The 27,550-nt window shown below is 40.0% G+C and overlaps 1 protein-coding gene across 1 annotated transcript in view; it reads left to right on the forward strand.

Annotated features, from left to right (window-relative positions):
* The window catches only part of Abca13 (ATP binding cassette subfamily A member 13), a 421,036-nt gene that overhangs the window by 286,070 nt on the left and 107,416 nt on the right, over nt 1–27,550 (forward strand). Inside the window, 5 exon segments of the mRNA XM_051200607.1 lie at nt 13,562–13,616; nt 14,948–15,125; nt 17,619–17,734; nt 22,333–22,489; nt 25,837–26,090. Coding sequence (XP_051056564.1) covers nt 13,562–13,616; nt 14,948–15,125; nt 17,619–17,734; nt 22,333–22,489; nt 25,837–26,090 — 760 coding nt within the window.

The raw sequence follows: 27,550 nt of genomic DNA on the forward strand, positions 1-27,550 counted from the left end.
GATTATGTTGGTTTAGTAAACTAGTGCTTGTAACTTTTCCTTAAATAACCATGGCTTCACTCTCATATTAGGTTAGGCTTCTAATACCAGGCATGGTTTCTTTCCAGTTTAGGGAACATGGAAGATGGAGTGGAAAGATTGTAAGAGCCAGAGATTCAGGGAATTTTCTGTGAGATTCTGTCTCCTAGTAATATAAGGAGCTTATACCACTAAAGTCTCACTGATAAGACTGCCCAAACATGAACTGAACAAGGAGGACACTAGAAAATATGCCAACCTGGATGGGGAAGAGCCCACGAGGCCAAGGCCTCAAGCCTTCACAAAGAACTATAAGCAGCTAAGGAAAGCTGAGAACGAGAGATCTAGCCTTCTCCTGGGAAGAGTAAATCAGTTGGTTGTTCAGTGTCAAACAGTCAACTCTGGAAATATACACACAGGTAGTATTATATAGAGTGAGCCAATTATTTTTAGGAATATATAAATATATACATATGTCACTTTTCTCTCATGTCCAACTTAATGGTCCTTTTATTTTTTTTGTGGAATTCTCCATCAAGGAGTATAACAGTGGCTCTTGAATGATGAACAGTAGTTTGAGGTCACCTGGGCATTTTAGAGGTCAGCACTACTGATCAGTCCTGGAGTGCCTGCTTCAGATTTCAACTACCTCATCTCTGAAATATTTTTTCCCCCTAAATCCCACTTGGCCTTGACTGATGCTGTAAGGAGGAAGGGCCTTTTTTTAGTTTGTCAGTAGATAATCTTTCCCAGTACTTAAGATAAGAATAGTATTGTAAAAAGAATATGTAAGAAAGAATGAAAGAAACGTAAGAAGGTGTTTCTCAAATGTAAAAGTATCTAGGAAAGATTGGGGTGAATCAGGAGAAAAGAACACACGAAGGTTCAAACAGATGGGAGAAAGTTTGGGGCCCTAGGGATGGGATAAGAAAGGACCTAAGAGCTCAATTAGAAACTTGTTCTTCTGGGCTGAATGACTGATGTCAGAGCTGACCACCCTTTAAGAAATGTTAGGAGGAAGGGGTGCCACAAAGAAGGTACAGGGTGCTTTTTGAGGGGCCGGTATTGTATGAGTAGGTGAAATTTTGCAGTAGGGTCCAGAACACTGGAGAGGAGAGATCAGAGCAGTCATAGCAGCCTTGGTCCCAGCCTTCCCCTAAAAGTGCTGGGTAAAGGTAATCAGATAAGCAACCCAGGATTGGCTTGCATATTCTGCCAGTGAACAAGTCAGGATATCAAACTGCCATCTGCTCTCCATGGCCTGTGTCTGGAAGGACAACTAACTGTTGTTCCTTCCATTTCCTGTCCCCTCCCTTTCTGTTTGTGTTAGGCTTTCCCTCCTCTGATGTGTCTGATATTTTTCTACCCCTCATCAGCTTCCTACCTTGGCATGCATGGTCCTCAATTGTGTCTCTTTGTTCCACTGGACTCCTGTGCTGCAGGCTGCTGCTCACCAACTCCCATTCCTTCTCTCAGGTTTGGTTGGAGGAGCAGAGTGGCCACCATTACTAAGGTTCATTCCCAACAAATAGTACGAATGGTCTAAGCTATGGGAACTTCTTTCCCACTGCAGTACCTACCGTGATGGACTGTTTTACTGCAAATAAAGTGGTCTCAGTCAGCAAGATGTCAGAGGAGAAAGCTTGAGGCCATGGCTCCCCCAGGGATATGTTACAGGAAAACTAGAAATGAACTAGATGGAATCGAGAAAAAGTAAGGAACTGAATGTGACTTTTATTTGGTTTTGTTCCATCTCCCTTGGGTGTGTACTACTGTAGTTTCAGAGAAGCCCAAGTATCTTCCTGTGAACTGGAGAGAGCAGAACCGCCAGAATTTTAAGCTGTCCATTCTACTCTGTTTCTAAATTGCCTGAGAGTCTCTCTGTGTGTATATGAGGTTCTGATAACAAAAGATGCTCAAATGTCAGACCAGAAGTCAGCAAGCAGTGATTACCTGTTAATATCACAAGGGAGGGCTGCAGACTGGCAGATGCCAGGGGCAGAAAACTGCAGAATGCGAATCTCAGCTAAGGCACTAGAGGAAGCAGCAGTGTGATTCTCGGTGAAAATCAAGTGAAAATGAAGCGTTTCAAGTCAGCCTTGCATGGAGAAGAATTGGACAAAGAGTTTGCAGGAAACAGGAAAGGCCTGGGAACCCAGCCCAAGCAATTGCATAACACAGAACTAATATGCAGTGTGTGTGTGTATGTGTGTGTGTGTGATCCTCCCCTGACTCTTTGAGATAAAGATTTCCCCATATATCACAGCCTGGCCTGAAATTCACGATCCTTCTGTCTGCAACCATTTAGTGAGATTAGAGACCTCTGCTATCATGCCTTACTTATGTTTGCAAATGCTTAATTTTAAGCACAATTGTACAAAGTTTCTCAAAACATTGGTTCTATTATGATTCAAGTAGGGTGATACCAAGAGATAAGGAGATAATTGCCTTTGAAGGGTGGGTTATTAAACTCACAGGTTCTAAGGAAGGGGACTTGCTATCCATGAGAGCCCACATGGCAGGCTCTGAGGTCACTGGGGAGAGAGCAAAAGGAAATGTTGGTGTGCTTCTGCAGAGAACAGTATTGAGGCCTGGGAGGCAGATTCAGAATTGGTTGGAGGAGTGAGTGCTGTGAGGGGTGTGTTATACGAAGGGGCCTAGTTACTGCCTAGTATGTTGGTGATTAGGGTAGAGGATACCAGAGCAATGTTGCCTGGACCACAGTTGTCCATCGATCATGTTTATACTCCCTGCCAGATAACCAGGCATCCTGATGATGGTCATCTCAGAAGCATCTACTTACAGCAGTGGGCTCTTTATTTGTTGAGAAGCTGGGTTGGACTTCAAAAACACATTTGTTCTCTGTTATTGGAAATTTCTCTAAAGATATTTTATTTGTTTTCTTTATATCAAAGTTTCAATTTTTGACTTGTTTATGTGCTCAGTGCTTGAAAGGAAGTTCTGTGCAATAAATTGGGAACACAGAAGACAACACGGCAGGAGGGTACACTGTGAGTTGTTATTAAAATATTGACTAAGAACTCCCACTAGCAAAGCTTTGAGCAAAAATATTCTATCACATCCCTTTTCACTTGCCCGTTCATGTGGGAATTGGACAGAGCTGTATCTATGAGCTTAATATTATAATGAAAGCAAAGCTTAGCCAGGGGAGGAGGTTGACAACAGATGCCTAATCTTATCCTCAGCTTTGACCCCAGTAGCCCCATAACACAAGGGTTCAGGAGCCTCCAGATAACAGAAGCCAAAACACAGGTCTCTGAACTACACAGTTAGTCCTCTAATCACTGTGTTGGCTGGTACAGGCATTCTTGTCTTACAGATAAAGGAATTTTAAGAGTCCTATCCTGTCAACTCCTAAGGAGGCTGGTTTGTCACAACCTACGGTGGGCTCTTTCCCAGTGATCGCATTAGCTTGTCTGAGTCCATATTTGAAGGATGGGACTCAGTGTAATCCAGTTTGAGTTTTCTAGTCCATTTCCATAGAGCCAGTTTGTGAAGCAAGGGAGTGTGGGTGCTAGTCCAGGCGAACCAGCGGTGGTTTCCAAAGTGAATTTCCAAGATGGATTATCTCTTCCTGTGTATTGGTGCAGTAGGGATTCATCTGTTCTAATGTAACAGGAATCAGGATGTATTTGGGTGACAAAAAGTACAGCATTTCATGTATCACTTGGAGTTTGGTGTGGTTATTTGGGGGCTTAGAAACGATGGCAGGATTGTGGAATGATAGGTACTTCCTTTATTCCTTCTTTTATATTTATGCTAGCAGTTTAATCACATTTGCTATCAGAGGAATTTCTCAGAATCCTAAGGAATGTACACATCAGTTGAGACTAGATTTGGAATCTGCCTTTTCTTGCATATTATGTAGTCAGCCAACAAATCTTCCTTTTTGTCCTTGTAACCCCAAGGGTACACATCTTTTGTTCTTTTATTACTACTCTCCTGGTCTTAGGTGCCAAGGGCACTTACCTAGATATTTCCACCTTAGATAGCCTACCATGGGGACTCTGTGACTATGACTGAGGTCACTCATGGAATATATCTTTCTAGACATGGTATTATCCTTAATTCATAGACCCTCCTTGGACATAGGCCCCTGATATAAAATCCAGATGGAACTCACTATACCCTTTCCACCACCCCACGACCACCCCAGTCTCACAATTACTGAGATTGTAGATGGCTCCTCAACCTCCTAATTCTTCTTACATCGTCCAATGGCTGAGATTACAGACATGCACCACAATGCCAGGCAATGATCCACAGGCTATTCCTGGTTTGGTCCAGCACTCTGCCGGTTGGAAATTCTGTCCCAGCTAAAGGTCAACAACATCCACAACAGGTCTCATGTGTGCACATCAAATCACAGTCCCATTTGCATGAAAATTTATCTCTATTAAATATTCATAGGCTGCTAGTCTTTTTAAGTTCTTCCAGCAATGCCTAGGTGTTTATCCTACACTTAGGTCAAGTAATGAAAAAGAGAAAACCTAGGAAAGCCTCCAAGCTTGTGTGCCCTTCTCAGGTCACCCCGCACAGCTCTTCCACCCGCACCGTGCATCTAAGTGCTTTAAACTCTTAACATCCTCTTTTCTGAAATCATTTCCTTTTTTTCAAAATTCCATTTGTATTGATTCAACAATCAAAGTGCAATCAAGATGCTGACATTTTGTTGGGAAAAGTGTTTCAAAAATGTTGAAATTGTCCTCCTTGCCCAAGCCTTAGAACTTTCAGTGCCTCTTACGTGCGTTCAGAAGAAAGCCCTTGCATCTAAGCAGCAGTGATTGCTGCCAGACTGAGATCTTGGTCATCCTTTTCCATGCCTTCTCACACGGTTTGGCATCACAGGGCTTTTATACTCAGCGGATTACTGCCCCTGAGGACCCTCAACTAGATTTCTTCCCTCACTGTCCAGCACCTTAACAGGAGGCTGTACATTTCTGCTCATGTGTGACTAGGCTCCACTAGGGGCCTTTCACCTATCAGAATGAGTTAAATGCTCATTTCCTTCTCTCCCCCAAGTGTAACTTCTAAAATCCGCCTGTAGATCCATTTCAGCCGCCACTCGTGTATTATTGCTAACACCTGGCGACATTATTCTGGGCATGGAAGAAATGAGGGACTGGGGATTGTTTATGATTTTTTGTAGCTTCAGGACCTGATGCTTCGTATTTATTTCGTATTTCACTTAATATAATATTCTAGACATTTATTCATGTTGCTAATGAGAGGATTTCATCTTTTTATGTCTGAATAATAGCCCTTAGTATAAAAATAGCACAGTTTCTTTGTCTATTTGTCAGCTGATAGACACCCAGATTCATTCTGTGCCTTGTCTATTGTGAGTAGACATGGAAGCACAAACGTCTCTGACAGACAGCAGAAGAAGGACATCTCTATTTTTAAATTTTTAAGGAGCATCCATTTGTTTTCCTAAATAGCTGCCCTAACCTACACTTCACCAACAGTGTTTTGGTCCTCTTTCTCTACTTTCTTTCTTAAGCTTATCCTTTGTCTTTTTGACCCAGCTCCATTGTCCTGTTAGTTGGAGTCAGTCTTTATCTCCCCATGGTTTTCATTTGCATTTCTCTGATGATTTCTGGTATCATATATGTATGTATGTATGTATGTATTTAAATTTCATATGATATTGGTAATTCTTATGTTTTCTTTAAAAATATAGGGTTTTAAACCACTATAATAGGTTACTTTTTGCTACTGAGTTATTTATGCATTCTTAATATGCACCACCTTTCAAGTGCATGGTTTGAAATATTTTTCCCATTCTGTAGATTGTGTTTTCGCTCAGTTGATAATTTCTTTTGGTATGTAGAAGTGTTTTCATTTGATGCCATCCTGTTTGTCTAGTTTTGCTTATTCATTTAATATTTCCTAATGAAACTCAAGTCAGAAACTCTCAAACAACCGATTTTAAAGTCAAACGTTGTAGCATTACACCCAAGAACACATTGGTTTAAAACGTACGAGATAAGAATGATGATAAGAAAGTATTAGAAGTATTTTTTCATAATTAGATATTCATATTTCTATAAGAAATAAAAATTTCTATGTATAGTAAAGGCACCATAATTCCGTATTTACAGATCTGAGCCAAGGGATTTCAGGCAGCTATTTGTGGAGTTTTGTGGTGTGGGGCCATAAACAGTACAGAGTGAAAAAGCTGTGTGTTCAGGACTAAGGCTACCTTGAAAACCAATGGTTGGTGGTTAGTTTTAATTGTCAACTGGACATAATTGAGAATCACCTAATGAGAGAACCTCAAGTGTTGTCTAGATCAAGCTTGCTTGTGAGCATGTCTGTGCCGGATTATCTTTATTATGTTAATTAAGTTAGGAAGCTCTCCCCACTATGGGTGGCACCATTCCTTAAGCAGGAGACCCTGAACTGTACATGATGAAGAAAGCTGAGTCCTAGTTTGCACTTATCAACCCATTGCACTCTGGTCTTGACTATAGATACTATGTGTCTAGCTGGTTTAAATGCTTTACAATGATTGATGGAATACTGCAAACTAAAATAAACCATTTTTCTCCCAAATAATTTTTTCAAGATATTTATCACCGAACCAAGTAGTGAAACACTTGTGCTGTAACATGGAGGGCTCGGATTGGATTTATTATGTCTTATTTTGAATTAAATTTTGCCTATTTACATGTACAGAAATCTATTTGCTGTTGCTATATGTTCTATTACTCTCCATTTAGTTATATGATCTCCTATGGGCTGTGACCCACAGTTAAAAGAGCAGTGATTTGAAAGAACACAAACTTTTCCACACATATGGAAGTTAAGGAAAGTATTTTGATGTCAATGTTGCAGACATCTGGGCATTAATACTTCCAAAGATATACATTTATAAAAGTAATGAACCCAGACGTGATAACTTGAATTACAATGTGTTAAATATCTCTCCATCATAATGGATATGGTACAAAAGCACAGATGTGCATTTTTATAAATGACAATATACAGTCTAGAAACCATAACAGATGTAGCCATAAGGAGAATACTAAATGAGAAAACTAATTTTACACATTTATGCATTGCTATGGGCCAATTCTTAGAAGGAAAAAACCCAGAGAATAAATAAGAATAGTCAAAGGAAAATGATTCAAGTGTCCTTAAAATGAACATGTCATATCACCTCTGTAACCCTTTGAAGTGACATGGGCAAGAAATATGTGCCCCATCCTCTCCATTGTGATGCTGTGGCCATGCCTTTTGCTTTTAGACCCCTGGCCTTGTTACCAGCCTCAGCAGCCCAAGATTTCCTCACAGTATTATTGTAATCTAAGTAAAATACTGAATAACAGGATACAAAGACAGTAATACCCCAATTACAGGGATTGTTCCTTGTGATAATGCAACTTCCACACTAGGACATCAAAGGCTGTAAATGACATTTCTGGCCTCTCAGAAAAGGGATTAAATGAAGATTCAGAAAATTGGAGTTGCACCTCTCACTCTGCTAATGATTCTGTTTGATCTTAGGGTCAGTCAGGAGAACCTTCTTCTGCCTCCATTCACTCTCTCAATTCACCTTCCAATCCCTAGCCTGTTGGCTGCCCTTTCTCCACACAGGTCCCACTAGAGCAGTGCTTGCTTTAGATGGGGCTCCTGGTCCTGGAGACAAACCGTCCCCTCTCTCTCCTTCAGTCTTTGGAAAGGGCTCTGCCTTCTGAATTTTCACTTCATGAGAAGGTGTGGGAGATGAGCTGTGCATCTGGGATGTGTCCCCTGTTGGTGCAGGCATATGGCCTTGGGGAGATGGCCATCTTCCCCCGTGTTTCCTAGTTCATTCTCTATTCATTACTCTCTTATTTTTGAGAAAAATAAATGCAGATGTTGTTTATTTAAATAACTCCAAACCTTTTTCAGTCTTTGCAAAATAAACATAAAATCTTCTTACATCCAATTTAATGTAACATTAGTTTAATTTTAACATATGTTTAACTTTTAAGAATTGCTACAAAAGCAAATAGGATACTGAGAACTGGTGATGTGATGAAGTCAAGTTGCTATACAAATGAAAAACCCACTTGGTGCTTGTAGACCCAAGTACTACACAAGTTACTATAGTTATATAGTAACTCACTGGTACCAGGGTTGTTGCCAGAAACCACACCCTGCTACATGGTACCTTCTGGTTAACACCCTAGTACATCACAATGATGTCTCTGTGTTGGGATATAATGTCTTCAGTAATGGCACACTTGTCTGGCCCATCACCCTGCTTCTGCTAGCTGGTGCAGCAATATCTCAGAATGAATTATCTGGCCTGAAGTAGGGCACGATCAAATCTTTGCTTGGTCCTTGACAAATCACAATTGGTGCCTAGTGCTCTGATTTTCACAGCCAGTTCAGAATATGGGCAGAATAACCTGAGCTGGATGTGATTTTGCAAAAGCTGGCAGCAAATATCAGCCTTAAGTACTGTTCTGACAGCAATACCAGGGTTTTCTGTTCTAAACCTTAAAACTGAATATCTTTTCCTGTATTTTCATTTTTAAAGAGAATTTCTTTGGTGAATGCCTAGGGATGGCTATAATGTGAGATGGAAGGAAAATGATAGCCTGCATTTGTTTACTAAGATGAAATAGAATTACTTTAAAAATGGATACATGAAAGTATACTATGCTTTTTTTATGGGGTGCCATGTGATGCTTCAGTACATGTCATCTATACATTGTGTAGTAATTAGACCTGGAGAAGCTAGTGTCTCCTTACAAATCTTCATGTATTCCTGGTGAAGGCATCCATATTTCCCATCCCCTAGATTTTGAATTGTGAGTAGTATTACAAATGCCATGGGCTTTTGTTGCCATGAGCACAGTCTAGGTCTTACTTTCCAGGAATATTAAGATGTCCTGTAAAACCATATGGAGGATGTGAACTTTTTAATATTATTTCACTGAAATACTTAACTCTGTAAAATATATCAACTGTAGTACTCTAAAGTCAGTTATCAAATGAAAAGTTGTGTCTCTTGGAGTTATTCCAGTGAAATCCTTTGGAAGGAAGAGAGGGTCCCAGTTCCAGCTGTGATCTGTGGCCTGTTCATTGACATACTTTTAAAGTCTAGGAGGAGGCAGCACCTAGGGAGGTTTATATCCCAATGCAAAGGAGGGAGGGAAAGGAAATATGGAACCTGCTGGATGTGGAGGGTTGGGGGCTCTTTTGGAGCTCCCTCTATGTATCAGCTGAACTTCTGCAGTCTTGTGAATGTTTGATGGTCTATATATGTTGTTAAGAACTCTACTGTCCACCATGATTGTTGCACAAATGCCAAATTTTCAGTGCTCTTGTACCTCGGTAGGAGTTAGGTTGAGATTACCATAGACCCAAGCTCTGAGGCTTTCAGGAAAATGGAACCCTTATGGCTAGGCTGAAATACCAGGTATGTTAGGGTTACATCATTCCTTCAAGTTCCTATCTCCTCTAAGAATCCACCATTCCAGAAACAGCCTTACAAAGAAATGTTTGCCTTACATTGGTCTTCTAATGTAAAGTTTGCATCATCTGAGTTCCAAATGAGAAGGCGCGGTATGAAAATTTTTAGAATACAACCAGGCACACTGAGGATTACTAATTGTGGAAGCCATCAGTCATTTCACCAGTGAGATGGGAGAGCAGATTGCCCTCGCCTCCTAGATAGAGCTCTAAAAATAACACCAATCCAGAAAATATACCACAAATAAGGACAATGCATTCATACCCGAGAAATGAGGTAACAGAATGCAATGACTAGAGCTCCATTTTAAAACTCTCCATAGCAATTCTGATGGTTTAGGTATCATAGATATTTATGAAAGCTGGTCAAACATGGATCCCATCATTGGTAGTTTAGAATTTCACCAACTGCACCATCTATGGGAACATTTACAGCTTTTCTGCAGCATGTGCCAAGCAGAAGCTCTTGGCTTCTAGCCTGTCTTCTTCCTACTGGATGAATATGGTCTTTGTGCTGGCAAGAAAGGGGGTTGTGGTATCTGCAGCTGCTAGCTGGAAGTACAGTATGCCACAGCTAGTTGTGGAATTCAAGAAGGCACCTGTGTTTCAGGTGTCCCTTCTCAAATGGCCATAATGATGTTGGTGTACCAGAATTTCTCTCAAATATATACATACATTCAAAGCACATAGCACATGACCACAGCTTATGCTATCTGCCAGGATTAGTGTCAGGAACCTTGATAGATGCCTGGATCCACAGATGCTCAAATCTTTTATTTCAAACGGCAGTGGTGCAATACAGACCTCTAACTTAGAATTATTCTGTCACACAATTTACATACTCTCCACATGACTAAAATGCATAACAAAATAAAAAGCTATCAAATAGTTTTCATGCTATACTGTCTAGGGAATAATGGAAAGGTAAATGTCTGTGCATGTTTAGTACAGATGCAGAATTTTTTTTCCTGTATCTGTGAGACATGGATGAGGAGTGACTATGGTATCCTTTTGGGTACCAGCTGCTTATCACTGCTCACAGGTAGGTAAGGACTCAGGATCCAAGGACTGTCATTTCTTTTCTTTCTATTCATTTGTCATTCCTGTCCATTTAATTCACTTCTTCATGTGTGTGTGTGTGTGTGTGTGTGTGTGTGTGTGTGTGTGTGATAAGAATGCTTAAAGATCTACTCAAAAATAATCAGTACACTGTTATCACCTCTGGTCACCATGCTTGTATGTCTGTCCATAGAACAAATTTTTCTTGTGCCCTCTCAGTTAACATCTCCCCATTCCAGTCATTTCCACACTCAGCTTTCAGGAGTTTCACTTTTAGAAATTCCACATCTAAGCATGATCATGTGGTATTTATTTTATGCTTTTGGTTTATTTATGTATCCATTGCAGGAATCTATTTTGAAAAAAAACCTAAGATTTTTATTTCTTTTAAAAATGGTTGAACCAACTTGGCAAACTTGGCATGTTGGTGAATGCTTTTAACTCCAACACTTGGGAGGCAGGGGCAGGCACATCTCTCTGAGTTCAAGGCCAGTCTCGTCTGCAGAGAGTTCCAGGACAACTAGGGCTATTACAAAGAGAACACCTATCTTGAAAAAACAAAACAAACAAATCAAAACCAAAAAAAAAATGTATACACACACACACATACACACAGAGTATATATTTTTAAATGCCTGTATCTATATCCACAAACAACATATTTTCTGCATCTGTTCATCTTCCTATGGACACTGGTTGTAGATTTACTGTGGCCACTGAGGTGGCAGTGAATATGTTGTGCAGAGATCTTATCAATATAATGATTTTTTTCCTTGACTAAGACTCCATCAGCCCTTTAGTGGGGGTGCTATATCTTACAGTATTTCTGGTTTCAGTTTTTGAAGTACATCCTCTATGCTGTGTCTCATAATGGTTGCACTAATTTACAGTCTCATCAGCAGCTTTTAAGAAATGATGGTTAGGTTAATTAGCCTGACTAGTAATCTAATCATTTCACCATGTATTTGTATGTTAAAAATGACACTGTGTATTTGCAACATAGACTCAGCTTGATTTAAGGATGGAGTTATTAAACTCCCACACTGGTAAACTCACAATAAGTTGAAAATGTGATGAGTGAGAAATTCATATAAAGCAGATAACAGACTAAAGATCAGAGTTATAGAGGATGGATAGTGTGGGTAGCTAGGGTTTGCTTCTCAGTGTGCCAGCTGCCCAGAATGACCAGAGAATGGTACCAGACACCTGTGGCCAGGGAAAGATTAAAATTGAATTTTGAAGCGTAATTTCCACAAAGTGTATTTTACTTTGAAAATTCATATGTAAAACCACTGTAAGACAGGAGCAGTCTATATACACTTCTTTATTCATTGGTTTTGCTTGACTAAAGCATGACAATGTAATAATGATTTTTTAAAAAATGAAATTAAATTCTGAATAGGAGTGAGATGGAATGAGATGTCAATGGGTCCTGGACCAGGAGGAAGTTGAAGGCAAAGATAAAATGCATCAGGGTCAACGAAAATGATACTAATCCCATTTTCCAAATGGAATCACTGGGAGAATTTTATTCATTATCATAAAGTGAACTTGTGTGGAGGTAAAAGATATGTTATTTCTGTTTTTTGATCCCTCCCGCCCTTTCATGTATACTCTTTCTTCTCCCTCCCTCCCTCCCTCCCTCCCTCCATCCCTCCCTCCCTCCCTTCTTTCATTCCCTCTCTTCCTCCCTGCCTCCCTTCCTCTCTCTCTTCCTTCTTTTAGAAAAGTACTCTGTAGCCTATTGGGGCTGGCATACATGCTGAGCTTGGGGAGGGGAAGGCTTGGAGATGGAGTGAGTTCAGGGCCACCAAGACAAGGCACTTGTGCACATGAACACTGTGACTCTTGGGGGGGGGGGCAGGGGGCAAAGTGGAAGCAACAGAACTGGGAAATTTGAACACGTGACAGAGAAAAGGGGAGAGGATGGGACCCACTTTTGAGTCTGGGTGACTTGGATAACGGGAATCCTGAAGGGAGGACGCCTATGGACTAATAATGGGTTTTGTTTTGAAGATCACAAACCTGCAGGTTGTAGGGAACTGGGTGTGGGCTAAATATATCCAACTATATGAGGGCCAAGAGGCAAGCAACATGAGGAGATGGGTTGCAGAGGGCCCAGAAGATGCTTCTGGTCAAACATATGAGGAGAAACACCCATTTATTTGGAGGTTCTAGTTTGCCTTCTCTTGCTGTGATAAACACTGAACAAAAACAACTCAAGGGGAGGAAAAAGTTTATTTGATTTATAGCTCTAGATAAAAATAGCCATCAGTGAGGGCATCTAGGGAAGGAGCTTAAGCACAAACCATTGAAGAATACTGTTTAATGGCTTTCTGGGTCTCTCACTGGCTCATACTATCTTGGTCAGCCCAGATCTACCCCACTAGGGATGTACCTAGTGGACTAGACCTCACTACACTAAATTACTAAACTGGACAATTTGATCTAAGCAGTTCCTCAGCTGAGGTTTGCTCTTCCCAGATAGTTCCCCTTTGTATAAGTTGACAATAAAAACCAACCAATACACTTGGGGAGTGCTGGTATATTCCTCTAAGTATTCAAAATGACCAGTGTAAAGAAGAAAATCCAAAGACTCACAGTTCACAGTACTTTAGCATAAAGCACAGATTGTTTGCTAAAGCATTGGATTCTTTGATATAGCATCAGTTGGTATTCATTACAGGAAGGGTGTCATGCTATATGATATTCTGAAGAGCTTTATAGTAAGATCTTATTATTTGATGACATGGTGGTGATTTCTTCATGTTGGTTCCTGGCACAGCACTCTTACCTGATGTGACACATGTGAAATGCATGATGGTTGTGTCTGACAAAAGCGGTAAGAACAAAAAGCCAAGTATACACCGGTTTAATGTCAAGGACACATTTGCCCTTTGTTACTGATAATGGACTTGGGATGGGTGGACTATTGGAGATGACTCCCCAGAGGACAGGGCATGATGCTCACATCTCAATTTGTTGTTCACAGGAATAACACTGTACAGCCACCCATATGGAGGGGCCCTGCTGAATGAAGACAAGATGTGAGTTGACAGAATGCTAGGGGGAGGGCATAGACCAAAAAAAAACCTCTGAGTTTCTGAGGAGTGCTTTTAATCCCTATTAAACATTTTTTAGGGGAGACACAGGCCCTGTAGCTTTAAAGGGGAAAGGGCAATGGCTGGGCAGGAAATGGGTGAGAACATTTTTCAGCGATAAAATTGTCTAATGAAGAGTTCCTGTAGCCTATGGACAGCACACATTTCAGGAAGACTATCGGATCAATAACCTAAACATACTATCCACATTGGCAAACATGCAAAACCTCCCTGATTATTTCTCATGCATGATTCAAAAAACAAAAACCAAAAAAAGAAAAAACAAACCTCACAATCCATAAGAAGTGCGCAAGTGTTGCTGCAGGTGTGTTTGGTTACAGAATTGAGTGTCAGGTGTCAACATCGTGACACTAAGTACACTGCTTCTGTCCTCATCCTCTCTCCTACTTCCTTCTTTTCCATATAGCTAATAATCCTTTTGTTAAAAAATGATAAAAGTATTATCTATACTTTTGCCTTGCCAAGTAGAGAATATATATCTTGATGGGGACTCTGTCCTTAAATAAGCAATGTAACAATAAAGGTGGGTGGCAGTTTGCCTTCTTACCTATAGCGTTTCAAAATCCTGCCTCCTAGACACTTAACCACAGGGCTATGATGGCTTACCTGATGACTGTCATAACACAGCGTGTGATATATATATAAGGAAGGAATAGCCTAGTAGGTGGTATGTGGTCACTGTTCATTGTGCTGGGTACCTAAAGGACTGTCTGTGCCCATCTGTTTCTAGAGATGGACAGAATGGACAGTGGCAGTTCTTGACTCGACACTTGTCTGAGAGAGTGCGTGTGCCATGATGATGATATGTGGTCATTTAGAAAGCATTTAGTATTCCTAGCACCTAAGTTTTGGCATGAGCCAGTCAGCCCTACAATTGTCCCTTCCTTTTAGTTCTGCTGCACAGCAAGTAATTGCAGAATATGAAAGGACCATAACATCTGGATATCACTCTGGGTATGTTGACCATTTAGCTGAGAGTCAGACTTTGTGGTCAAGAGTAGAGTAGACTAAGATAGGAAGATGCTGAAATGCTCTTCAGCTTCATATTTCTCTATCCCATTCTCTGTTCTGCATTGTGTTAGCTCTCAACAATAGCCCACATCTTCAAAAGCACTTGAGGGGACTGAAAGAGGGAGAGAGAATCCATACACTTTTGGCACTGTGTCGGGCTCTCCTTCTTCCTAAGTTTTAATCATACAAGCAAGGTCTGGCTTCTTCTGCGATGTCTGATGACATCTGTTATCCTTTGTTCACAGCCTGGAGAGCATCCGCCAATGTGGTGTCGCCCTCTGCATTGTCCTGGGATTCTCCATCTTGTCGGCATCGATTGGTAGCTCTGTCGTGAGGGACAGGGTGACTGGAGCTAAAAGGCTGCAGCATATAAGTGGCCTTGGCTACAGGACATATTGGCTAATTAACTTCTTATATGACATGGTAGGATTTGGGAGTATGGTTCTTATATGAATATGGAGGTGGAATGACCCAAGCAACATGAGGCAGTCCACAACTGAAGCTCTCATTCTGTTGGCTGAGTGCATCCCATCAGGTTCCCTTTACCAGGCATCATCAACCATTCAAGATTGTTTCATGAAGGGAAGACTCAGGAATTGGGGCTAGAGATCTCTGAAATAAAGGACCCTACCAAATAGTTTCTTTTTTAGTGAGGGAATGAGTAAACAACAGCTCTCACTATTCTCTTTCAAAGAGCTATAAGTGAGATAATAAAAATATTAGAAATGATCTCTTAGCTGTATCCCTAACCATTGCCCCCAGTATGAGTACCTCCCTGGAGAGGTGGCAGGCATCAGAATTTCCTGTGATGTGGATATCTCTAGACTCTGTTTATTGTTCTTTCAGGGATAGTAGCAAGTCCTTGTTGAGTTGCTACATAGAGATTAGGCCAGATATTTTCAACACGTGCCATCTGATACAGTGCTCTTGCATGACTACTACTCATATCATCAATGTGGAGTAGAGATTTCATTTTTGCACAAATGCAATGTTATGTGTTTTATGCTCTATGGGTATGATTCACTCCATGATGTAGAAAATCCTATGTGAGCAGAAGGCAGGGCAGGACTGAAAGTCACAGAGAGCCTCCCACTCATCAGGTTCTGACCATCTGCGTTCTGCTTTATACAGAACTGATGTGTTAGTAAGTTGCTCTTAAGCAATGTTTACCCCTTTGAATGGGCTTAGAGCACAAATGATTTATTTGCTTTTGCTCCTATAATCTAGATGTTTTAAAACATAGTTTATCTGAGTCACACCTGAACTACCTTGGCATTTTAGGAGTCTGTTGCAAGTCTGCCAGCTGACACCAAGGATGAGTCATAAATTCCAAGTCTGAGAAGTGCTGGAGATCCAGTGTCTCCTCCAGAATGTCGCTTCTGTTTGCATAGAACCACACTTAAGTACCTTCCACTCAATCCTGTCTCTAGTACTACAGTTTCAAGCTTCTGTGCTCCCCAACAGTTGCCAGAGAAAGTGAAGGTTAGCAGAAAGAGCCATACACCCAAGGCACCACAGAAAAATCAAACCTTATAAAGACCCTGGAATTTCCCCTCTTCTCTGTGCTCCCTTTATTAGCTTTTTATCCCCAACTCTGAATGAGTTCTTCACTCTGTGATGTGTGTACCTGAGGTTTAAAGGCAGGTAGAACTATTTCATTATTAGCTGACTCTTCTACTTTTACTCAATAATTTTATATTTATTCTATTCAATGACTCAATCAATGGATATTTTTGAGGATCTGTTTTGGGTCAGGATGAGTGCAAGGTGAGGACTGAACTGTAGTAACCCCCAACACTCATTGTTCAGATTTATTCCCCAGTGTGACAATATTAGGAAGTGGAATCTTTGGAGAAATTATTAGATCAAGAGGATTTAGCCTTCATGAATTCATTAGTACCATTGTAAAAAGGACTGTGCAGAGTGTTCTTATCCTTTCTGCCGTGTAGCAAGACAGCAAAACTGTGCCTCTTCTAAATTCCTCTCCCTATGCTAAATCTATTACTGTACTGGTCTTAAGATTTCTCAGCTTCAAGAGCTTTGAGCAACAGATCCCTGTTGTCTGTAATCCAACCAGCCTATCTGTTTTGGATTCATTCACTCAATGGACTGAATGTTAGAGTAGGTTTCACCCCAACAGAGTTTCCAGTCTCATTGGGAAGAAGACTGCAAATATACCAGATATAATTGATTCATGACTGAATCTTTTGCAAGAATGAAAGAGGGTAGTGGTGTAAATGTAACTTTAATCTAGGAAGTTAGAGTAATAAATTACTTTTCAGCAAAGATCTGAGGAGAAAAAGGACCTCAGTTGCATGGGTGGTTCTGAGGAAACATGTTGCAGTCAATGACCCCAGAGAAGAAATAGCTAAGTTTAGGAGTGTCAGAGGAAAGCCTGGGAATTCTGTTGCCTGTGCAGAGTCCTTGAAGGAAATCAGAACAGGGAATAGCCTCTCCTTCCTGTGTGTGTGTGTGTGTGTGTGTGTGTGTGTGTGTGTGTGTGTGAGGTGGCCTTGTTTTGGGGACAGTATCTGGGTTCTTTGACCCTTCCCAAGGGAGATAGGCATAGGTGACTCCAGTAGATTATTGAATCTGTTTTCCCCTAAAGTAACATAGAACCTAATGAAGACAGGGGCTAATGCCCTAAGGCCAGTACCTCAAATCTATTGGCACAACAAGATGCCACTACACAGTGACTTCAAATGTAGTCACGTTCTGAAATTCTGAGTGTTCAGCACAACAATTTTAGAGGAACAACTAAGACTATAACAATGACTCAGCATTGTAAACTCTAAAAATATTCTGATATGCAAAGCAGGAGCTAGGTTTAAGTAGAACTTGAATGGAAACTACAGAATAAATAGAGAATAATTAATATCCCTATCTAATTCAGTGTGTTCTCCTTTGTCTTTTCAGCTCTTTTACTTGGTTTCTGTCTGCCTGTGTGTTGCCATTATAGTTGCCTTCCAGTTAACAGCTTTCACTTTCCGGGAGAATTTGGTGGCCACAGCCCTCCTGCTGGCACTTTTCGGGTATGTGATGAGAAACACGCTTGCAGAATTATGGTTTGTTTTCTGAGAAAGAAAACCCTCAGGATGGCTTTGAACCTGCTGTCTGCTTCATGATTTTCTGTCTGCTGAAGCAATTATGTTGCTTCTACAAGGGCTACTGAGCAAACAAGCTTGAGCAAGATGATAAATGCCCTGTAAGGAGGGAAAGGTTGACATGGTCATAATGAAGATGGCATTGGTCCTCTCTCAGAAAGGCCCTCAAGCTGTTTGACAAACTTGTGCAGAGGGAAATGGATTCTCTGTTATTCTCACTTTGACATTAATCGTGGGCTCAAATACATAATCCAGTTAGCTCTGAAATTGCATTTGTGGAGATTCTCTTGTAAGGCTGTCTGGCATATTTTTTCCTCTCCTATAATATTAGTAGCTTTGAAGTATTTTGTGTGACTTCTATCAGTTTTTTTCCCTCAGAGGAAAAATCATAAAAGCAGAAAAGTCAGTGCAGAAATTCTTAGTTATACACACTGGGTACATTTGAATATACCCAAAATGGTACCTATCTGGTGGAGAAAATTAATTAATGTACTATTTTTTAAAATAACACCCAGATTTATGGCAAAGGCTATAACTAAAGTAAATTTTACATATTTTGTTGTCGATCCAGTGATAGAGAAGTATTCAAAGTATCTAACTAGGGGACAGACTTTTGCCTAAACAAGTATGTGTGCATCATCAGATAAATGGATGGATGGGTATGAGTTGATGGATGAGCAAGTGAGAAAATATGTCATGCTACGAGGAAGGCATTTCTTTTAGGAATATTCATGATGTCATTTACCCTGTGGCCTTGTTAAAATTAATTCCCCTCTAAACCTTAGGTTTTTCCATATAAAATGCCAATTTTGCTGCTGAAATTTAAATGAGATAATCTCTGTAAGCATCAGGGACAATTGACAGAGTCATCAAATTAATTTTAGCCATTACTATTATTCTTAGAATTATTTTTTCTTTAGAGAAATTATGTAGTCACTAAAAAGATGCTGTGGAACATGGTGTTCCACCCAATTTGAAAGTTATGAGCTCACAAATGAAGGGCTGTCTATGTGTGTACCCTATGCCTATTATCTTATTTCAGTTTATTAATTTTATTGACTGGGTAAATGTTATTGTACTTCTTTGTAGCATGTGTAAAATGGACTTTGCTATAAAATTATGCTTGAATTTTAGAGGGCTAGTCTTAAAAATGATGACAAAATTTGGATGAAATTACAGGGTTCAAAACTTAATCTTATAAAATGTGTTTTTAGAAAATGTTTAACTCGATTACATCAAGCTAGAAAATTCTATGTTCCTAATTAAACATTTTGGGGGGTGTATTTCTAGAGAAGTGTAGATCCATGGATGCCTATTTATTGTCTCTCAAGGGTGACATACTACCTTATCTTAGTTGTTATTCTGTTGCTATAAGGAGACACCAGGACCAAGGCAATTTATAAATGAAGCTAGGTCAGGCATGGAAGCACATCAAAGACTCCAGTACTTGGGAAGAAGAGTCAGGGGAATCTCTGTGAGTTTGAGACCAGCCTCCTCTACATCATTAGTTCTAGTACAGTCAAAGTTATGTCAAAAACAGAACAAAACAATATCCAACAACAAAACAAGAACAAAACCAACATAAATAAATAAAAATAAATAAGGCATTTAATTGGGGGCTTGCTTTCAGGTTTAGAGAGTTAGACTGTGACAGCTGACAGGCAGGAATAGTGCTAGAGAAGTAGCTGAGAGCTCACATCTGATTAGCAAGTTGTAGGCAGAGAGGAGAGAGAGAGAGAGAGAGAGAGAGAGAGAGAGAAAGAGAGAGAGAGAGAGAGAGAGAGAGAGGAAGAGAGAGAGAATGAACAAGAATGAGTTTTGTTGGTCATGATGGCACATACCTCTAATACCAACTTTCAGAACCCCAAAACACAGGCAGACATGCTTTGTTGGCTCCTGTGGGAGGCTTTACCCTTTCTGAGGAGTGGATGGGGGAGATATAGAAAGGAATCGGGGTAAGGGAACAGGAGGAGAGCAGGAAGGGAAAACTGTGCTTGGTATGTAAAATAAATAAAAATAGCAATAAAAACGGACAGAGGCAGAAAGACAAAAATGAAGCCACATACTAAGGCTTCCCTCAAAAATCCCAACCAATTGAATCAAGAAAGTGACACTAAAATTACCCTAAGTAAAAGACAGCTTATAAAAAAAATGCAAAGCTAAGAACATATCTGGTGCGTGTTTCGTGCTAAATGATTGTGAAAAAAAGAACACAGACTCCTGTTTGTTCTGGCGGGGCATCGGGGTGGGGGTTTCACTCAGCAGAAGGAAGGGACCAGTTGTCAGTGGGAGGACACAATATTTTCTCATTCCAGAATACCTGTGAACAGTAAACTGTCCTCCAGTGAATTATACAATCATTAAAATTTTAATGAAAGAGTAGAGAGTGCTAAAACCAATATAGGTTTCACATAAAGTAAATTATGCTCTATAAGTCAACTTAAATTTTGCCTTAAAAAATTAGAAAAGATTGGGGGTGTGTGGTCCTTCTAATATGTTAATTTCAGCCAAATGTTTGAAAGGAAATAAAAATGTATAAAAAATCATGGAATCATTGTTGGTGGAAAATCAGCTCATAAACTCATTAATGCAGGAAGGGAAGTCTCCAGGGGTGTCATTTAAGGCTGTCTTTGTCTCAGAGTCTTTTTTTCTAGACTAATGCTTTGATCCACTTGTCAAATACTTGAAGGACAGAGCTCAGTATGAAGACCCCATGTGAAGAGTGGCAAAGTACAGAGTGTATGCAATCTCCAGTGGATTGGAGGCCAGCAATTAGGTGGTAATTACTTCCCGAAGGATAGTTCAGGGTATCCAGAGTGACAAGGGGTGTAGGGAGGCATTGAGAGGGCCACCCTGTGACCATGGAGATGCCGATCAAAGCCAATGATCATCTGGCTGTGTTTTGTGCTATACCAACTGACTGCATCAGATATTCTGTGAGGTGCTGCCCCCACACCCCAATTCCTCTAGCTCCTACATTTTCAAGTTTAACAGAGAGAGATGGCTGGATGCCATATTGTAGAAGGAACAAAGAAAGGCTGGCTCTTTTGTAGTTCTGGTTTAAGTATACCAGGATGGTCATCCCTGTTTCTTTATTATCTCCCTATATAAAATAAAAAGTTTATGTTATATTGTTCCATAATGTTGTTTTTGAAGCCATAGTTTCAAGATATATATATATATATATATATATATATATATATATGCTTGTTATAATAATGAACTTGATAGAAATTAAAACAGCCCTAAAATTTGACACACATGGTTCGACTATTGTTTATATGTATTCCAGTTGTAGGAATAATTTGTTTCCTCCTCCTGTTTTGGTTTGGTTTGGTTTTTTTTTTTTTTTTGGTTCTTTTCCTTGGTTTTATCTTCTATGTAGACTTGGCTGCCCGGGAGCTTTCTGTCTCCATGCATTAAAGCCTGAGTTCTGGAATTACAGGTGTGAGTCACCTTATTATGCCTTGTTCCCAGTTGCTTAAAGCAATCACGTGACAAAGGATGACAGTTGAGTTTTTCCCTAGAAAGGTCAGTAGGAAGTATATATAGAGTTAGATGTAGGAGTTCACTCTTCCTGTTAGTACTTTACTTACAACAGGAATAGTCATGATTAGCCAATGATGCTCACCTTTTTGGCAGTTATTTTGAGTTTTACTTAATTATTTTATACAGCAAATATTTTAGATCAATTGCTTTGAAGCACTTGTCTCCAACGTATGTTCTGCAGGGTCAAATTCTGAGGCACACTGCTAGTGAGTGAATTTTCTGAGATACTATATGGCTTTGTACATCGTATTCCATACATTTTCTCAAGTATAAGAATTTATCACTGTGGGGGAGGTTTTGTATGCTGTGAATATATGTTTCTCTTATTGGTTGATGAATAAATACTGATTGGCCAGTAGCTAGACAGGTAGTATAGGCTGGGCTACCAGACTAGGAGAATTTTGAAGAGAGGAAGGCAGAGAGGAGCCACTGGAGAGATGCCATGTAGCTGCTGACGAAAATGGGGGACTGGCCATCACCAGTAAGTTCAAGACCATGTCAAAATACATAGATTAATAGATAAGAGCTCATAATTCAGATAGAGCTGGCCAATAAGATGTCTGAGCTGTCGGTCAAATAGTTTATTATATGTAAAAAATAATTTGTCACCATTCTTTGTGACAGAAAGCTCTGAATATTATTATAATCTTGGAATCTTCCAATTCTCGCTATTGCCACTATTACCAGGGGGCATTGTTGTTGCAATCGGCTTGGAAGGCAAGGGAACTCTGACGGGTAGACATGAGAAGTGATAGTAGTAAACTTCAGTGGAAAGCCTAGACCCCATGACATTTTCCTTTGTCTTGTAAGGTCTTTGGAGGCCCCAGAAAGTGTAATAATAGATGACTATTACATATATTATACAAAGTGAGGAAAACTCAACCATTGTAATAACATTGCATTTGTACTTTACTTCAGTTGTGATAACAAATAAACATTTTAGGACTATAAATGTGAATTCTCTCCTCCTTTTTCAGATATGCAATGATTCCATGGATGTATCTGATATCCAGAATTTTTTCCAGTTCAGACGTTGCTTTCATCTCCTACATCTCCTTGAACTTCATCTTTGGCTTGTGCACCATGCTGATGACCACCATGCCCAGGCTCTTGGCCATCATTTCCAAAGCCCAGGTGAGTCATTGGCAGTGGCCCATCTCCAGAGTGCCAGAGCTGGGAAAATGGGGATGTCCACTACGTACTTTGTTACCACTATGGCAAAATGGGAGGATTTATTTTGGCTCACAGTTTAAGAGGGCTTTCACTTTCAATTGAGGGCCTGGCAAGAACATTTGTGGGAGGAGACTATTCATCTCCTGGAGTGCAAGGAAGAGCCTGGGGACTAGGTACCCCCTTCAGAGTTCTGCTTCCAATGATTTAGTCTCTCCAACCAGAATCTTCATGCTCAAGTTTACAGAATCTTTCAAAATAGTGCCACCATTTGGGAGCCAAGTGTTCAGCATGCCAACCTCCTGAGGGATATTCCAGAGTCAAACCTAACAAGTTTCCATCAATGGAGTTGCATGTACTAGTGGAATTCAGGGGAACTTATGAGTGGCCTTTTCTTTTAACCTCAGAAGGAGTGATTGATTGCTAAACTTCTGTTATGAGAGCTGCCCCATAAGCAAGGGAAGGGCCACATAGATACTCACTGTTCTGTTACCACACTCTTCTCATGGATTCTCAGATGTTGACTTATTGGTGGTAGAGGAATGAAAACAATAAAGTATGCCAAAGTGTCACAGTATCCTGATTTGAAACCTTAAGTAGAATGGAATACAGTCCTGTCCATACTCACATGAAATCGTGCCTGAAGAATGGAGTCAAAGATTCATGTAATTTAGCACTGTGTCTTTCCAAATGTTAGAGAAAAACACTGCCATGGGCATGGGGTGTTCATGAGGGAGGGAGTTGTTTTTCCTGTGAGGGGAATGCCTAGCAGGAATTAGAGGTGAGCTGAAATTCCTTCTGTAGATATATCCCATTCTTTCTCTCCATTTTCCCTCTACCCGGTCTCCCTAATGAGTCTGTCCTCACTCTTGGCTTTTGCTTGAAGCCATCATGAGTGGTGTGACTTGTGGAAACTCTGCCCTTTCCTTACCTCTCATATTTCAGCCCTATCTTTTTCTTCTTTTTATTCTCACCTTTGAGTACCTTATGCTCTTAAGTCATTTTGCTGGTCTCATACTCTCTGCTGGCTCAGTAGTTCCTAGGTGTAATGAGCCACAATCTGTAAAAATCATCTGGGAGAGGTACAGTGCCACTAGTGGAAGGAGAAGCTGGTATTTCCATTTCTAGCAAGAAAGGGATTGAGGCCTGTCCCCATAGGGAAGGGTCCATTCCTTGTGGCTGGATTCCAGACTTTATATACTCTTGAATGATGGCCAACACCATCTCTTATTATTGTGCCTCATGTTTGTGTTGAAGCAGTGGAGTATGTAAATATTGTAATATCCATTTTGCATTCAATGAGGGCAATGATCCATTTCAGTGAATTTTTGTTTTCTTTTATAGACTGAGTTTGACATTACTTTGTATTAATATTCTGAGCCTTTAAATAGCTTGCTGAACAATTACTTGGCTTTAACTTGAGAATGTAAGTCAGCAATAGAGGGTAAGAGGCCCACTCCACCCCATTGGTTTCTAAAGTGACATGGGTGGTTGAAGATGCTACAAACTGTGGTGTGAAGGAAACCAGACCCAATACAGATACAAGGGAGAGGAACCCAAGTCAGGGCAGCTCTGGAAGAGAACTAGATAACAGAAGTGGGGTAAGCTAACTCTCAATGGAAAGGATGGTGAATCATTTAGGACTAAAGAGAAGGCTAGCCCAGAATGATTTCACTCCCTAGGCTCTAACAGCACAGTTCACAAAAAGGCATTATTATTTGCACTTAGAGACAGCACTGCCTACATGAAAGAACCAACAGGCAATGGGTGATTCCTGGAAGAAGAGTCCAAGTCACTCAGCAGTTAGAAATAGAGGGCATTTGACTGGATTTGCTTTGATCTTTCTCTTCCGTTTGTTCTTTATTGTGATGCTGTTTTCTGAAGTCATTTAACATTATTAAAATACTCATTGTAATCATTACCAAATGTCCATTTTCATGTTAAAAACCATTATGCACATGTAAAATTAGTGAAAGGTATCAAGAACGCCAACTGTGCTCTCAGGTCATGGCCAGAACAACCATATTAACCATTGGATATGTAGACTGTAGTGTCAATGCAATTCTTTTCCTTGTTGCCAAAATACCGTTAAAGAATGATGTGTCTTGTGATGTTAGATAAGGCCAGACATGTCTTTCTCTCACACAGATGAAGATCTCCACTGCAATCAAAAAAATGTTAGCAGGTTAAAGGTCACAGTTTTTTCTTTATATATTAATATGCATCAATTGCTACTATTCCCAGATCAAACAATTGATTTGTCAGTCCATGAATCTCTGTGCTTTTTAATTAATTCTGAATTCACATATTACATAGGCTTTGTTAACACTTGTGTAAAGTCACCATGGGTTTTAAAAAAATGAGTTCTAAAAGCATTGATGTAACTATACCCTGTTATTAATTATCAGTTCCCAAGTTCAAAGCTGCCTTTCCCAGACTATCACTGATACCAGAAATTCTTTCAGGCAGTTACCGAATTGACACAGGCATAGATCAATGTGACCTTAGATGTAGTTTTTCCTGAGAGTCCTCTTATGGACGTGCAGGCAGTTGCCATTTATTGTATTCACATAGTGCAAAGTGGGAGAGGCAGCTAGTGGCTCATTCTCTTCCTACAAGGACACTGATTGTATTGTAGAAATTCCTCCCATTGTCTTCATCTACTCAAAATTACCTTCAAAGGGCCAAACTTTCTAAGATACCAAATTGGGGATAAAAATTCAACACATGTATCTTAGGAGTGGTATAGGTATTCCATCCATAACATTCTGCCCTTGGGTTCCCAAGACTTATGGCTTTCTCAGGTACGCATAACAAACTCATTCTGTCACAGTAACTCCAAAATAGCTCATTTATAATGACCCCAATTAAAAACATAAAAACTTACCATCTACTCTATATACTTCACCAGATTCAAATGTGGGTGAGACTCAAAAACATATTTTATCCCAACTTCTCTCCCACTATGAGCCAGAACATTCATATGTATGAGGCAGGCATAGAACACACATTCCCAGTATAAAAAAAAAAAAGAAAAAAGAAAACTGAAAAGTGGGGGGGTGTGGGACGATTGGGGAGAAGAAGGAGGGGGGACTATAGATCCCATCAAGCAAAACCTAGCAAGACATACAGTACAGAATCTCAGGAGTAACCCTATCTGGCTCCATGACTGTTTGAGAACATTTCTGAGTAAAGGGATTAGCACAGATTGGACAAACAGCCCCAAGTAGTGACAGCAGGAAGTTATTAGTGTATGGTTTAAAAAAGAGAATAACTTTTAATTTTTATCTTCCTTCCCTTTTACTGTGCAGAATTTGCAGAAAATCTACAATGTCCTCAAGTGGGTTTTTACAATTTTTCCTCAATTCTGCCTGGGTCAAGGGCTCATAGAACTCTGTTACAATCAGATCAAGTATGACCTGACTCACAACTTTGGCATTGATTCTTATGTGAGCCCCTTTGAGATGAATTTCTTGGGCTGGATCTTCGTTGAGTTGACCTTGCAGGGCACAGTTCTTCTCCTCTTGAGGATCATGGTCCATGGAGACCTTCAACGGTGGTCAAGGTATGTCCTGAAGGGCTCGTGCTTAATACCTATGACTTGAATAAAGAGTGAGGAGAAGTCCATCTGGGGCTTGCAAGGTGAAGTAATGTGTCTTGTTGGCATTATTATGAATAGTTCTAATAAGGATTTATGTTTCTTTTTTTAGTGGGTAAATATGAATTACCAACTAAATGGAAAGAATTTCCAAACATGAGGTTCCAACCTTTAAAATAATCCTTTCAATTATCTGGTTATCTCAATTTATTTTCCAGTTTGAAATTGCTCAATTTTTCTGATACTTGGTAACACTGAAAGTGAATTTGGTCGATACCATAAAGTGTTTCACTTTTATAACCAAATGCCATTAATTTCTAGAGTCAGGAAGGTGTAGGACTTTAGTTCAGAAACAACATGACTTACACACACACACACACACACACACACACACACACACACACACACTTAAGGAAGTTTTGCAAAGATTCTAAAACTTTGTCAGATAAGGCTCAATGATTAAGAGCATTTCTGTTTTTCCAACAGACCTCAGTTCAATTCCCACTCCCCACATGGTATGTCACAATCATCTGTAGCTCTAGTTCTGGGGGGGGGGGTCTGATACCCTCTTCTAGCCTCCAAGGGCACCAAGCACATACATAATGCACAGATATACATGCATGAAAAACACTCATGCACATAAAATAAATATTTCAAAAAACTTTTGAAATCTACAAGGAAGTGTGTTTCATGTGAAGGGCCTCTGCCTCTCTGCGGTTGCTTTCCCCTCCACCACTTAATATACCGAGCCTCTCTCTGTTTTTGGTCCTCTGATTCCCACTTCAGACAGCGATTCTCCCCATCCCTACCCCTCAAAGCTTATCTTCTTGTTTTTTCTGAGACATTCTCTCAAAGTGGGGATTCTTTATGGAAGATCTGTTACCACCTTGTCAATAAGGAATCTGTTATGGATTATAAAGCTCCATTGCTAATATTTTTTTGGCAGTCCTTTTACATGTATTGTTTTCTTTTCATTCATTTTACCGATGTATTTCTTTATATAATACCCAAGCCTGCTAAAGTAGAGAACCATTTTGCATACAAATCTCCAAACTCTTCTGAATTTGGGCACAATTATTCTGGAGTTTGCTGATTTCCCATAGCTGAATGACTCTGGAGTATAATTCTGAACACCTTTTAAGTGTAATTGCTTCTGTGATAATCCTTAATACTTCAGTCTGTTTAAAACCCACACTAGAGAATCTCTCTGGCAGATTCCAGGTTTCTCAATCTTGCTATAGTATCAAAGGAATTTTCTTCAATGAAAAGACCTTTCATTGTTACCTTTACATCATAGAGGATATTAGTATGTTCTACTTTAGAACAATGTCTTTGATATCCACAGCAAATATTCATTTGTGCTATGTTGATGGGAAGGGCAATGATCTGAGGCATTGCCTTCTCTTCTTTTTCTTTATGACTCAGGG

This window comes from Phodopus roborovskii, unplaced genomic scaffold (assembly GCF_943737965.1).
Source record: "Phodopus roborovskii unplaced genomic scaffold, PHOROB, whole genome shotgun sequence".
NCBI classification, from domain to species: Eukaryota; Metazoa; Chordata; class Mammalia; order Rodentia; family Cricetidae; genus Phodopus; species Phodopus roborovskii.